This window comes from Notothenia coriiceps, unplaced genomic scaffold (genome assembly GCF_000735185.1).
Source record: "Notothenia coriiceps isolate Sejong01 unplaced genomic scaffold, NC01 NC01_scaffold00037244, whole genome shotgun sequence".
NCBI lineage: Eukaryota > Metazoa > Chordata > Actinopteri > Perciformes > Nototheniidae > Notothenia > Notothenia coriiceps.
This window is the reverse complement of record NW_011369945.1, coordinates 20328363-20343921: the sequence shown is the minus strand read 5'-3', so window position 1 is coordinate 20343921 and position 15559 is coordinate 20328363. Positions and strand designations below refer to the sequence as shown.

General features: G+C 45.3%; 2 protein-coding genes across 2 annotated transcripts in view; one reads left to right on the top strand and one right to left on the bottom strand.

Moving 5' to 3' along the window:
* The window catches only part of LOC104964947 (oxidation resistance protein 1-like), a 199812-nt gene that overhangs the window by 84664 nt on the left and 99589 nt on the right, over positions 1-15559 (bottom strand).
* Positions 3034-4805, top strand: LOC104964944 (doublesex- and mab-3-related transcription factor A1). The gene is made up of 2 exons (XM_010793859.1): positions 3034-3658; positions 4017-4805. The coding sequence occupies exons 1-2, from the start codon at positions 3220-3222 to the stop codon at positions 4742-4744; spliced, it is 1167 nt and encodes a 388-aa protein (XP_010792161.1). The 5' UTR covers positions 3034-3219; the 3' UTR covers positions 4745-4805.

Below are 15559 nucleotides of genomic sequence, written 5' to 3'. Positions count from 1 at the left end.
AGGTTTTAGTGGTTGGCGATAAGCTCAGTGTGATGAGGGCATTTTTTAAGACACACACACACACACACACACACACACACACACACACACACACACACACACATACACACAGTTAGGTAGTATACAGACGTTAACCTGCATCTCTCTAAAGATGCACTGTGTTGATGCAGATGTAATATGCATGATTTAAACAGGCACAAATGGGGCACACACATTTGTGCCCCATACTCACTCATACACACACACACACACACACACACACACACACACACACACACACACACACACACACACACACACACACACACACACACACACACACACGCAGGAGGACCTCCACTCTCCCCGGGGTACATGATCCGGAGGTGCCGGGCCTCACACACACACACACACACACACACACACACACACACACACACACACACACACACACACACACACACACACACACTGAGCTGGTGAGTAAACTTGGCTGTTTGGCTCATTGTCCCCTGTCAGTGAGGCGCTGCAGGTTAAGTGAGGGGCCCTGATGGACTGAGACCACCAGAGGAGCTGTGGGGGGGGCGGTCTGATAGGGGAGAGGAAGATGGCACCAGATAGAGAGGCAGAGTAATGTATTGTCCAGGTATTCAGATGCACAGGTGTGTGTGGATGCATGGCCTCTAATAATACATCTTTACCCAATTATTCACTTCCACCATTTTTTTTAAATAAACATCAGATTTGCATTATGAACACGGCTGAACAGGGGCGAGATTAACCTGAGCCACAACAGTTTATATCGAGCACGTCCCAGCACATATTGTATAAAGTCACGCAACACTAGCCAGGCATTTGCATGATAATGTTTATGTTTACCTTGATATTATTGACCACCCGTTTCTGTTGTTTTTTTCATTATAGCAGCTATCAGATGTTATCAATACATGGGCAACACAGGTTTCCATGTCAGACTATCACAAGTAGAACCATTTTTTTTTTCAGTGGAAAAGGGGGTAACTGTGAATGTTCTCAGTTCAAAGCTCCTGGTTTGGGTTTGGATGTTTGTGTTGTATAACTTCTGCTCCTTCATAAACCATAAGAAGGATCTTGAAAGCTGAACTGAGAGTGAAGCTGCTTGGTGAGCTTTGCTGAGGCAGAGCTGCTTTCTCTGCTGTTTTTGTTACAATATAAGTGTGGCCACTTGCACATAAACAGTGACACAGGGTCTTACAGCAACAGACGCAGAAAGAAAAGGACGAATGATCCTGAGAGCTGAACTCAAGTGTGTAGTTGAACTGCGCAAATGTGTGCAGACACTTGTGTTCATACAAAGAGAATAGATTGACCCTGTGCATGGTTGGAGTTCATTGACCCGTCAGGAAAGAGGTGGAGGCTGCCCTGACTGACAGATGAGAGAGTACACATCTGAAGAGGAGATCACACCCCCCCCGGGAGATCACACCCCCCCCCATCTGAAGGACTGGCAATCTGTTTACCTGCTCATACTGTGGAGACATGTTTAAAAGAAGAGCGTCAGAGTTGGCAACAATAACAGAAAATGTAGACGATACACAGTGTGACAGTTACAGATAGGAGAAGCCTGATTTACTGATTCTGTCGGGCAGAGCTAGTCAGGTTTGGTGAGATGAGGTGCAGATTAGCCGCCACCTTCTCCAGATAAAGCCCTGTCCTCTGATGTAGTGATTTAAAGAACAATTAACGCACTGTCTATACAACTGCACCTTTATCTGATAGCCCTGAAACACACTGACTGAAGTGTGCAAACTCTAGAACTGGACCAAATGAAACTGAAGCAAACTGATCCAAGGAGTAAATCTTTAACACATTGGTATTCGTAATCCAAATAAAACAGCTCTTACGAGCCCATTCTACGATGGTCGACGGGTGCAAGTTTAAGTTATTTATTATTTAAATTAAAAGAAATGTAGGCTACTGAAGTTTCAGAATCAATGCAAATATAAAAACACAAATGTGCCAAAACACATGCAAATGAAGATCTGTCAGGTTGTTGGAAACGTACGTTTTATCGGTTTATTTTAACAATGTGATCGCGTGATTCTTTCAGATATTATTGCAGATCTGCTGTAAGATAGCTAACGTCTAACCTACTCATTTCAAATATACTGACAAACACTTACAATTATGAAAACAGATGAACTCTGCCAATAGCAACTCTATAATCCCCAAAGTGCTCCGGTTCAAGCTGTATTGGTCACTTTTTAGTATAAGACTGTGACTTACTAACACACTGCTCACCAGGTGAGAGCAGCTTCATGTGCCAACCTCAAATTCCCCTGCACAGTGATGAGATGATAACGCTGCATTTATTTATCATCCTGTGATCTGCGTCTATCAGCACAAACCTCTTTATATCTGCATGCTCATCTCACACACCAATGCTTGGTTGTAATGTATGGAGGTGGGAAGTCTTTCTGAAGGTAATACAACACCTTACTGTCTTTCTGCACACTCTATAGGAAAATATACACCCCCCCCACTAGTTACTCTGCTCCCGGTGTTGTTCTGGGTAATGACAGTAAGACAATCTGCTGCCTGTAACTGGATCAGTGTGAATGCACAGATGTGAATGAAACATGTGACAAGCTGTGATTAGTGTGTGTTGACAGATGGGTCCTTTGTGGAGCTAATTTGTAGAGCAGAATAACCAGGTAGGTAATTACCTGTTGCTCTCTGGCTGTCAGGGCCATTGTTGTGTTAAGACATTACCAGAGGATATTCTTGGCGAATTGTAGGAAGCTGACCTGAGGCTATGAATACCAACTTTATTTATAGAAACACATTCATCATAAAAAACATGATGTGTGTAATCATAAATTTATTGCAAAGCAGGGAAGACTAAATTAATTTATGATTTCTGAGAAGGAGCTCAGTCCTCCTTCTTTCTAAGCAACAGGTTACTGCAGATTAAACTAAAATTAAAAACTCTTAAAGCATCAAAAACTGTAATGTAACTCTGAGTGCTTTTTCCTTACATATCACTTTTAAGTGTTGTTCTGATCTGCAGCTGTGTGTATGCTCAGATTAGAGCACCATTCATCCGGATACAAATAAACATGCTGGTGTTCAGAGGCTGCAGAAGGGGGAGTGTCGGTGTTGAGTTTCATGGAGGAGCACCACCTATAAGGAGCTGCTGCAGGACCGCCAAGCATCAGTCCCTCAGAGGAGCATCACTGGGACTTTACCTCTCTGTGCGTAATGGAAAGCAGGATCAGCCAACTCGGCCTGGCCGGGCATAGTGCCTCCTCTCTCGGGGGTCTGCAGGTTCCTCCGTCCCTTATGCGGCCCCCTCATCTCTTCCTGCGGGCCTGTAATCCCGCTCTGGAGAGAGGCTACCCCCGCACCCCGAAGTGCGCAAGGTGCAGGAACCACGGCGTGGTGTCTGCGCTGAAGGGCCACAAGCGTTTCTGTCGCTGGAGAGACTGCGTGTGCGCAAAGTGCACGTTGATAGCGGAGCGGCAGCGCGTGATGGCTGCGCAGGTGGCCCTGAGGAGGCAGCAGGCCCAGGAGGAGAGCGAGGCCCGGGACCTCCGGATCATGTACCCCGTGGAGAGTGGAGGTCCTCCTGCGTCCCAAGCAGCCTCCAGCAGCGCTGCGCACAGGTTCGGTGTGTTTGGAGAGGAGAGCCACAAAGATGGTGAGTGAAAAGCGTGACAATGTTCTAAAATAAACGTAAATCACAGTTAGATTGTGTTACCATATGGGGTTTATTAGTAGCTTTTACATTGAAGTTACCCTGAAATATAACAACATGTCGTTAACTCGGACCTTTACGCACAGAACGTTGGACACTTGTTTTGATTTGGAATTAAATCATGCAAATATCATTGCGGCACAAATTATTTCAATTTTAAATACTTTTAAGCACAGATAACTTTGGGCACTCGGTTTTACTTATCACGCACAGAGAACCTTGCATATTGTTTCACTTTGAAATACTTTTACGCACAGATCGTTGGATCGTTGTGATTCTAAATCAGCTCCTCTACTTTCAGATGACGCACTGAGCAGGTTCAGCCTGTACAGCGGGTTCCTGGCTCGGCCCCTGTTCGCCCCTCACAGCGCGAGGCTGCCATCCCCAGCTGAAAGGACCGAGGTGTCTCCAAACAGAGACAGCAGCACCTCACTGACCGGAGACAGCAGCAGCCCCTCCCCGTTGTATGAGCAGCGCTCAGAGCGTGCAGACAGTCCGCACAGCCCCCCCTCCTCCTCGGACCCGGAGTCAGGAAGCGAATCAGAGAAGCCCAGGGACTTCCGGGGTCTGGAGCGGGACCCCACTGACATTATGGCCAAGATCTTCCCCCAGCAGCGACGGGACACGCTGGAGTCCATGGTGCGGACTTGTAAAGGAGACCTGGTCCGGTCCATAGAGCTGGTGCTTAGCTCCAAGGAGAACCAGCTGGACTCGGAGGGTAAGCTCCCCTCCGGATCTCTGGGGAGCAGGTCTGCCTTCTCCCCGCTGCACATGCACCCCCCGGCAGCAGGAGGAGAGGGTATGTTCGGGCTCAGCCCCCGTCTCGGGCTCAACCCCTTCCGGCTAGCCTACTCCTCCGCTGGGGGCTTCATGTCCCCGTACATGAGCTCCGGACTGATGCCGATGTTCCCCCTGCGGCCCCCACTGGACTCCTACTCCTTCCCGGGCATGATCAGAGACCTATCCTCCCTGCAGAAAGAGTCCCGGTGCAGCCCGGGGTTCTACAGCAGACTCAGCTCCGACAAATGATCGTTTTGAACATTTGATTAATGTCGACTGATTTCACATTAAAGTGCCTCAAACTAAAGCCATACTTTTATACTGTAAATATATATATTTTTTTAATAAAGCTTTCAAACATGCTCTGCTTTTCTTCATTATTTCTGACGATAACATCTAACAATCCTTTTGAACCTATTCAAATGTTAGCGTTTTAACATGACTTATAAATAAAATACATCATGTGATCAGTGTAATAAGGTTATCAGTATTTAAACACTCACATGTCATTACATCGTTTGTCTTCACATTTTGAAAAAGGTCGAAACAAATCTGAAAAAGTAATGCTCTCCTGTGATTGGTCGAAGGAGTCACATGTGGCTCTAATGAGAGCCAATAGGAAGGCTGAGAGGCGTCACATGACCGCATGTTTGAGGAAGTGCAGACATGTCCTCTCTGGTGTGTTTGAATGTGCATTGAACGGGTCAGTCTCCGGACATGAAGCTGCTCTTCAGCTGCTCCCTCCTCCTCTTCATCACCGCCGCGCGCCTCTGCGGCTCTGCAGCCACCCGGAAACTCAGAGGCATCTCGTCCTCCTGTGAGTTACCTGAGTGTTACCTGACAGTTAACCCAGAGTGTTACCTGAGGCTGTCTTGTTGCTGCTAGCTCACCTGTTACCGGGTCACCTGAGAGCGTCATTTATTATTTAGTTTATCGGCCCTGTTTAATTGCTCCATTTCCTTCTTTATGTCTTCAATATGACAATAAAACCTTTGCATCTTGAAGAACCTGCCATTGCTGTACATTAGCAATCATTACTGATCTGTGTTTTTATACAGGAGAACATGTCTCTTCTGTCTGGACTATTTAAAGGGTCCCTATTCTGCTCACGTTCAGATTCATATTAGTGTTGAGTGTATATTTAGTAAGTGTTCCAGAGTATGCTCAGGAAGGGAAAAAAGGAGTCCAATGGAGGAGTTTCAGGCAGGGAGAACAGGGAGAGAAACTCTCTCTGGAAGTAACACATGGATTTTAGCCTTGCAGACCATTTGCATGCAACAGAATACACAAATGAGGCTGTAGCTCTGTGGGATTGTGCGCTGAACTTTAAATCACGGGGTAGCAAGTTCGAATCCCACTGCAGTCCGCATGTCGTTGTGTCCCTGGGCAAGACACTTCACCCCAAATTGCTCCTGTGGGGATTGTCCACAGTACTGTATGTAAGTCGCTTTGGATAAAAGCGTCTAACAAGTGACATGTAATAATAATAATATGTAATATAAAAAGAACACAAGACAGGAAGGGGAAAAGCAGAATAGGACAACAATATTCCTGACTCCTCTGTCTGGTCAGCAGCTGTTTTCATATATGTTGTCTTTTCGGAGACAGATAAGCGTTTCTACAGGGAGCGAAGGTCCTTCCTGTGCATCGATGGCTCCAGAGTGATCCCCTTTGAGCAGGTCAACGACGACTACTGCGACTGTGAGGACGGCTCCGACGAGCCAGGTCACCACACACACACACACACACACACACACACACACACACACACACACACACACACACACACACACACACACACACACACACACACACACACACACACACACACAATAGCAACTCTAAAACTTCCACACGGTTGTACTCTTTCGCACTGTCAATGCAACAGCCACTCATATGCATTCTGTTCTGACGGTGTGTTAGTGATGCAGTGGTCCTCTGCTCCCTGCAGGAACCTCTGCCTGTCCACGGGGGCGCTTCTACTGCACCAACCTGGGTTTCCGCCCACACTACATCCCATCATCACGAGTCAACGATGGCATCTGCGGTGAGGCTTCTATTATACGATATGATATGACAAACATCTTCACTCAGGTTTAAGGGAGGCCGTCAGTCTTCCTGCTGACGGAACGCAGCAGATTTATACTTGCACAAATGAATCTCATCCATGCAGAACAGCTTGATGTCCTCCATCCTGCTGTTGTTCCACACTTCTTTAAAATCACTTCCAGCGTCCACACCTCCACTCTGTCCGTCCGCAGCACCTTCAGCACACTTCATGCAACCTGTGGAGGAAACAAATAGCAGCCATTAAAAATGGTCTCCTTTTCCTCCCTCCTTTAATCTCCTGGAACCAACGTTTACTTTCACCATCCATTAATCTGCTGATTATTGTCTGTTTCTTCTTAGTATGTGTTCTATACAATCTCAGAATATGGTGAAGAGGGTACGTCCCAGTGTCTCAGTGATGTGTTTAAATGTCCAAAAGCTTTTCACTTTGATATAAATCAGAGTGAAGCAGCACATCTCCAGATTAGAGACTAGAAACAGACCTTTCTGACGTTGTTGCATGATTATTAAAATAGTCATCAATCATTTTTCTGTTTGATCGATGCGGCCCTACATGACAGCAATCACTGCAGATAATAATGTGTTAATAATAAATGATATTAAATGTCCTCTGTGTGTGTGCAGACTGCTGCGATGCTTCAGATGAATACAACAGCCACGCTCGCTGCCAGAACTCCTGCTGGTCAGTCATCACAACCACCACCTCCACACAGCACATGCACAATTATATATAACAAATATTTCGTTTATTTGAGTGGAAATCTACCAGCATACCGTTATTTTAAATCACTTTGAAGATGATCTAAACTGAAATGTAATGTATTGTAATCATTGATAAAAACATCTTATCTCTTTTGTAATGATGATGCATCGCCACCAGAGGGTGTAATGTCTCCATATTTGTGTAATGTAATGCATCACAATATCCACAATACTCCCTGAAGACAGGCATCATTTCCCCTTTCAATAAATGAGTAGAATACATCTCAGAATGTCTTTATTATGATGTGTTGGACACACTCCATACATGTTTGAATACATGCTGGAGTGATGATGTGTTTACTTTACTCCTGCAGGAATCTGGGTCAGAGGGAGCGGGCGTACGTGGAAGGCCAGATGAGGACGCTGGACGAGGGTCTGCAGCTGAAGCAGCAGCTCATCGAGGAGGGGGTCCTGCTGTGGAGGGAGAAACAGGTACACTGAGGCTTCTGCAGGGAACAGAACGGCCATGTTTCATTTATTGCTCTGAATATGCAGCTTTAATAATACAAACATTTGGAAAACACTTTTAATTGACTGTTTCATAAAATCCTTGATGATTTTAGAACGTTTTATGATTGTGTGTGTGTGTGTGTGTGTGTGTGTGTGTGTGTGTGTGTGTGTGTGTGTGTGTGTGTGTGTGTGTGTGTGTGTGTGTGTGTGTGTGTGTGTGTGTGTGTAGTGTGTGTGTGTGTAGTGTGTTGTGTGTGTGTGTGTGTGTGTGTGTGTGTGTGTGTGTGTGTGTGTGTGTGTGTGCAGGCGCAGCTGAGGGAGCTGCAGCAGGTGGCAGAAGACCTGCAGATCAAATTGGAGGAGCACAGGAGGAGGAAGCATGAGGCGGAGCAGACCCTGAAAGCTCTGGAGGCAGGAGACACCAGTAAGTGTGTGTGTTTTCCCATTAAAGCTCCGTCACCTGGAGGTTAAACTCTGAAACACATGCAGACGGAGAAAAGTCCTCTTTCTATCACTTTTTAACTTTAACACTTTAATTCAGAATAATATTTCTTTCATTTTTTCTAAATTCAGATAATAACAAATCTGAACCAGAAGTTGTTTACTTGTCCCACAGCTGTGCAATGTACCATGTTACAGTACATATTATATTATGTATACAGTCTGCTGAGGCTCTCACGGTCTGCAGGGCTTTATGTGCTATTTTTGTTTTTTTTCTTCTAAAATGTTCCTCATCTGGAAGAAGTTCTACAGTGACTCAGGGATGATACTCTGCTGCTCACACTGAAGTGTGATAATTATAACCGTGTATGTCAGATTATTTAGAGCACATTCTTGAGCATAGCCTGAGTAACACAGACTCTGATCATGTGCCTGCTGGTTTGTTTTTTGTTACCTTCTTTAAGCCGCCTCAGTCAGCGTTGGGTTCAGTTGGAGGTCTGTGCCTCCTCATGATGTTTATCCGACATGATGGTACTATTTTATATTTATCCCTCTCTGTACGTTCAATCTGCAGAGCTGCTGTTTGTCTGTCTCGATCTGATTTCCTGACGTTCCTCTGAAATCAGGTGACCTGGTTCTCCTGCTTCTCCTCGTTATCTCTCCTCGGGAGCGACTGGGTTGAATAGAGTACCATTACTGAAGATCTCTCCTATCTAAATAGCTTCCATAATCTATGATGGGTGATCAAATCAAATCATTTCACAGTCATGACACCCTATATTGGCAAACTTCCTCAAAATTACTTCCACATTTGGTTTGTTTTCCAACCCATGATTAATGTCATGATTTGTCATATCCTCATTATTAACATTGTTAGCAATAGCATTAACTTGGTATAAGATCACTTCTCTCAGAGAAACAAAAGCTATAACATCTATTCTACCATCGTTTTTTTTCCTTTTTAATGATCTTAATATGTTGTAAACTCGTTTTAAAAAGCAGGAGAGATGCACACGGCATGTTGAGGCTAGATCTTGGCCACCCGGGCCGCTGCATCCCGTTATTCTATCGTTAAACGGTCCATGCTGCAGTTTAAAGACCATTCTGCTTCTGATCTGTAAAACCAGAACATCAGATACGTGAAGTCAGCACAAATTGTATCGCTTAAGCTGAGGTTAATCCACTTGTGTGTGAAGTACCTGAGCTACACCTGCAGAGAGAGATCACTTCCTGTCTCCATGTAACTCCTTGTCTCTAAAGTGTTTCCTGTTAGCTTCGCAGTAACACAGGGGCTCTTCCCTTCTCTCCCCTCTTTGTGTTACTGTATGCTGCAGCTTGAGTGATGGAGTCCATTAGAAAACATGGCCTCCTTTCTGTCTCCTCACTTATCCTACACACCCCATCTCTAGGAAGCTCTGAAGAGGAGGAGGAAGATGGGACATGTTTCCCGGAGAATGAGGAGCGCTGGGGAATAGATGCAAACACAGCTGAGCCGCCCGTGTGTGCATCTTCCTAAAGTCAATAAAAACCAGCACAGCTTTATAAATATGGATTCACGGCTGCACACACTCAGCACATGCGCAGCGCTGTTCCACGGAAGGAAAAATGCTAATTCCACAATTAGCTTTTCTGTAATTAGCACCGAGAGCTAATTGCAGCGGATGTGCAATTAGCATTATGTAGAGTGCTTTTCCCCAGACTGAGGGGGCAATCAGTTTGCCCCTTCATATAGTGAGGGAGGGGGGCACACACAAGAGAACTTCGTCTCCATTCACAGTCAATCATCCGGGTCACATGCTCTTTAGAGGAGGGGGGGGCGGAGAGGGAAATCACTGTGTGAGCAGCCAACTGCAGCACAAAGCCTCCTGATTGCATTCTGGACTCTGACGGGATTTTACTCCTGCACGGCCCACTCACTGCTGATTACACCCCCCACCCTCAGTTACTTCCTAAATCCATCTGCAGCCCTGTCCTGTTCTCCATCCCCTCCTCTCAGTGAGCATTCAAGAGAGACAGAGCGTTGTGCTGGAGATATTACTGCTGCTAACATTAACTCCGATGTGTTTCCTGTTGCAGGGGTCCGAGGTCAGAACAGTTCAGAGAGCACCTTCCGACTGCTGGACAGCAACAAGGATGGAAGGTAAAGACATGCACGTGTTAAACTGTTAATAAACACAGAGACTTTCAGTGTTTTAGATGCACAGCATTCACTAATTTACCAACACACTTCCATGCCTTAAACTCCTTCATTGGACTGTTGTTAACTTCTGTAGCAAAGTGACAGTCACTATGGAACACTCATTGACTATTGGCTAGCCCTCCAACACATTGTACGTGATAGGCTAAAGGGCAGGACATCTCTTAGTGGTTAACCAATCACAACAGATCCGGCCAGCTCACCAATCAGAGCAGACTGGGCTCTGGTTTCAGACAGAGGGTGAAAAGAGGTGCTGCAGCAAAGGCAGTATGAGAAAAATAAAGAGCTTTTTGAACATTCAAGCATGGAGACAATTAGTAGTCTAGCAGGAAGGGCCCTCAGATTTTGAGATACCCCTACACGAGGTAGAACAAATGACAACAATGTTTTTTCTTATCTTTAGGGTCTCCCATTAATGAAATTGATTGTTGTCAAATTTTATTTTGGGGAAAAAAGGTTTTTTGGGTTCTATAGAACTACCCCAATCCCTGAAAAAGATAAATTAGACCAGGCCGAATGTGGGAAAGGTGACTAAAAAGCCCATAACTTGAGAATGACCTCTCTTATCCTCTTTAGATTTGCTGGGGTATGAACCAGGTGGTTTACTGGCTACTGGCTACTAGTTGCATGGATTTCACAGTAATTTACTGTAAATACTTCACAGTAATTTACTGTACATATTTTACAGTAAATTAGAATAAAAGTACAACTAAATACTGTGACTTTACAGTAAATTACAATTAGTAAAATTACAGTATTATATTGTGAACATTTCAGGTAAAGACTGTAAAGTGGTAAAACAGTAATTTATTGTAAAATATTACAGCTAAATATTGTGAAATCATGGTAATATTTTACAGTGTAGGACTTTTCTCTCATTTATCAGAAAAACCGAAATCCCTAAAAAATATACCATTACTGAATTGTCTAGGGTGCTATTGAACACTAAGCAGTAGATGTATGGAAATATCTGGTACAGTTCTATTGCAAATGAGATTTCTTTAGACATAGGCCTACCTCTTCTCTGATACAGTCAAATTCCGAATGGGGGATAAGTCGCACTATAGCCTATAAGTTAAGAATGCTTACTCTGATGGTCATTATATGTGGAGAGGGAAATACCAGATGGCTGAACTACATCACCAAATAGTCAGAATAAGAGTAACCCAATACAATCAAGTGTATTAGTTCTAAATGGCAAGCCTCTAAAACATAGGTGTAAATAGTACAGGTTTTATTGAAACTGGAACCTTAATTCAAAGTACAGTATACAATTAATCAAATGTTTCTGTGAGAGGTCAAGCATATAGATACTAGAATATAATGTTAAATGTCAGGTTCCTCAGAAACGTTAGGGGACACATTTTGACATTCTGCACAGCAGTTGCAGAACTCCGTCCAGGGAAGGCCAACAGAGAGGCACTGGCACTTTCCACTCTCTCCACACTTTGCATCTTTGCAATATAAGTGAGTAATGTCTCTCACTTCTGTAGGTGCTGGGGGTTTTGTAAGTAGCACTGGTTGAATGGCCCCATCTCTGACAATCCACCCCCTGCCAACAGGACTCCATAACAAGGGTTTGGGTTCGGGCTGTGACACCATATCGCTGTCTGAAACATTGCTCTTTGTACATGTTGTTGAAATGCATCCTCTGTTGGCGGCAGATTTTCCGAGGCTGCATCTGTTGTTGATGCAATTATGAACCTCAGTTCATCCAAGTCTGTGCACATCAGTCCAATTTCCTTTTTCTTTTTCCATTGTAGCAGAAGCACAAATGATCTTGCGACTTGCAAAGACTCTTCCAAGCTGGCAGAGAGTCCAAAATGGGCCAGATCTTTGAGCTCGCTGACTCCAAAATGGCAGCATCTTTGAGGCTCGCTGCAGATGGGTCTTGAGTTTGGGTGAATGCTGTTGTCTTTCCTGGGGATTTCTGTACAAAGTACCTTGCTCTGCTGCCACAGCAGTGGCCACTGGCACACAGGCCAGCATGACATGCTGTAGACACGTCTATCACATGTACAACCGGGCCCTCTGTTACTCGATCACAGCAAACGCAGCAATATACCGGTCAAAGCTCCCGTACTATTAGTCTTTGTCAGGTTCCAAAACCGTTTTCTGGTTCTACGTCTACGGCTCCTTTTCACATCTGCCAGAGTCACTGGTGCTGCGTCTTTGCGTCATCGTTCTGTCGTCATGACCGTAAACGTTTGCGTTCATGACGTAATCCGTATTGCGGTGGCCTGCTTCATAAAGCCAAATCCGCCGCGGAAACACGCGCGCGCTGGCCCCTCACACGCTGACACGACCACGACAACAACAATGCGCCCGACTTGTGCTCCAGCGCTTCTCTTACCCCTCCTTCAGAAGACCAGTCATTGCCAGGTAGGTAGCTGGTCTCGGTTTCAGTGGAGAACACTGCTGCGTCTGTTAAGTTGCTCCATCCTTGTGTACAACTGGATAAACAACGGCTTCTTGTGTTTGTTTCAGGAGTTGATCCCGCCCCGCCCCCGCCTCAACGTAAGCGTGACGTCATGGCGCTGCTGTTGGCTCTAGCCGGGCACAATTTCTTTGGTGGCTTGAACGACGAACCGGCATTCCGGAGCTAAGAGGCTGCTCCCTGGCGGACGGCGACGATGTGATACAGGAAAACCGGTCTGGGCGGAACGGCAAGACCAGGACTGAATTTCTCAAAGGAGGCCCGCTTAGGTTGGAGATGGTCCTGAAGCTGGGCGACAACTTACATGTCTACCCCAGCATCGCTCATGCACCTGACTGTTGTGGCACACAGTTATTTGTACAAATAGGCAAAAACAACAGCATTCACCAAACTCCAAGACCCACATCTGTCAGCGAGCTCAAAGATCTGGCCCATTTTGGACTCTCTGCCAGCTTGGAAGAGTCTTTGCCAGTTGCAAGATCATTTGCGCTTCTGCTACTATATGGAAAAAGAAAAAGGAAATTGGACTGATGTGCACAGACTTGGATGAACTGAGGTTCATAATTGCATCAACAACAGATGCAGCCTCGGAAAATCTGCCGCCAACAGAGGATGCATTTCAACAACATGTACAAAGAGCAATGTTTCAGACAGCGATATGGTGTCACAGCCCGAACCCAAACCCTTGTTATGGAGTCCTGTTGGCAGGGGGTGGATTGTCAGAGATGGGGCCATTCAACCAGTGCTACTTACAAAACCCCCAGCACCTACAGAAGTGAGAGACATTACTCACTTATATTGCAAAGATGCAAAGTGTGGAGAGAGTGGAAAGTGCCAGTGCCTCTCTGTTGGCCTTCCCTGGACGGAGTTCTGCAACTGCTGTGCAGAATGTCAAAATGTGTCCCCTAACGTTTCTGAGGAACCTGACATTTAACATTATATTCTAGTATCTATATGCTTGACCTCTCACAGAAACATTTGATTAATTGTATACTGTACTTTGAATTAAGGTTCCAGTTTCAATAAAACCTGTACTATTTACACCTATGTTTTAGAGGCTTGCCATTTAGAACTAATACACTTGATTGTATTGGGTTACTCTTATTCTGACTATTTGGTGATGTAGTTCAGCCATCTGGTATTTCCCTCTCCACATATAATGACCATCAGAGTAAGCATTCTTAACTTATAGGCTATAGTGCGACTTATCCCCCATTCGGAATTTGACTGTATCAGAGAAGAGGTAGGCCTATGTCTAAAGAAATCTCATTTGCAATAGAACTGTACCAGATATTTCCATACATCTACTGCTTAGTGTTCAATAGCACCCTAGACAATTCAGTAATGGTATATTTTTTAGGGATTTCGGTTTTTCTGATAAATGAGAGAAAAGTCCTACACTGTAAAATATTGCCTTTTTGGCAGGTTGCTGCTGCACGTTTAGTAGCTTACTAAATGGATGCAAGTATGAACCGAGCGATGAGCTGCAGGGATATGTCTCTTGGAATACACAGGACAATCTAAGTGTGTGTATCGATTTGTGTGGTAGGTGGTGTGATGGGTGGCCAAAGGCTGCAGAGAAACAGAGAGCAGTACACGATCATGGGAGCAGAAAGCAGGAGTCTGTGCTATGCCACCGGTAGCAGCTGTCTGCGACAGGCATTTCCATCGTAGGACACCAACACCACACAGCACACACACCCAGCACACACACACACCCACAACCCACACGACACACGGACGCACACAGTACACACACACCACACACACACACACACACACGTACGTCGACGGGCGGTGAGGAGGATCAATAACGTTTAATTTCCTCAGCATTAGCTCATACATATTGCAAGACCTGTGTGCTCGCGGTCTGTGAGAGAACCTTGATGTCGTGAGAGCAGTCTGATGCATTTGCTAACACGAGCACAAAGGAAACGAGGCATGGAGTCGCCCAGATAACGAGAGAGAGAACAAATTTATCTGCAATCTGCGGTTAACCATATGAGCATTTCGATGGGAATGCATGCAAGAGGGGGTGTGTTTAGCTGAGAGTCATTAGAGACAGATCCAGGACGACTGCGACACGTACATTCTAATGGCAAAGTGTGGCAGCTCCTGCAGACTCCCTGCCATGCTAACACGAGGGCGATCTCTTCATCATTGAGGAAACCGGGGATGAACATAAAAAGCTTTATTTTAAAACACACTCTTGACACTGAAACGAATGGCTTTGCTCCTTAGGTCTCAGTCATGAAGAATCAACAATTAATGTTTTTTCAATTGCTCAGTGTAATACATACTTCTTAGTCCGTGTTCAGGAGCATGCACCACTGAGTAACGACTCCAGCCGGGTTGTTTTGGTCGCTATCGATTTTAGGTTGTGTTATAGTTTCCTGTTTTATTTTGAAATGATATTTGCCTCATTGATGTCTTGGTCTTGTTTTCTTCCTGTGGTTTGTGCTCGCGCTCGCGCTGATACGTCGCTCTTCACACTGCTGCCCTGTGTCGTCGTCCACCTCCCCCCTCTCACACCCAAAACGGCCCGCCGCCCCCCCCCCTCAGTTGTTGTCTGTGTTTGTTTAGGGCCCCGTCCACTCGGAGGGACGATACTCACGTTAGTAATCCGGCTTAACGTTCCTCTCAATCGCCCTACTACGGACCATGTGAAGACGGGGTACATTAAAACACACACTTTGTAACTGAGAAA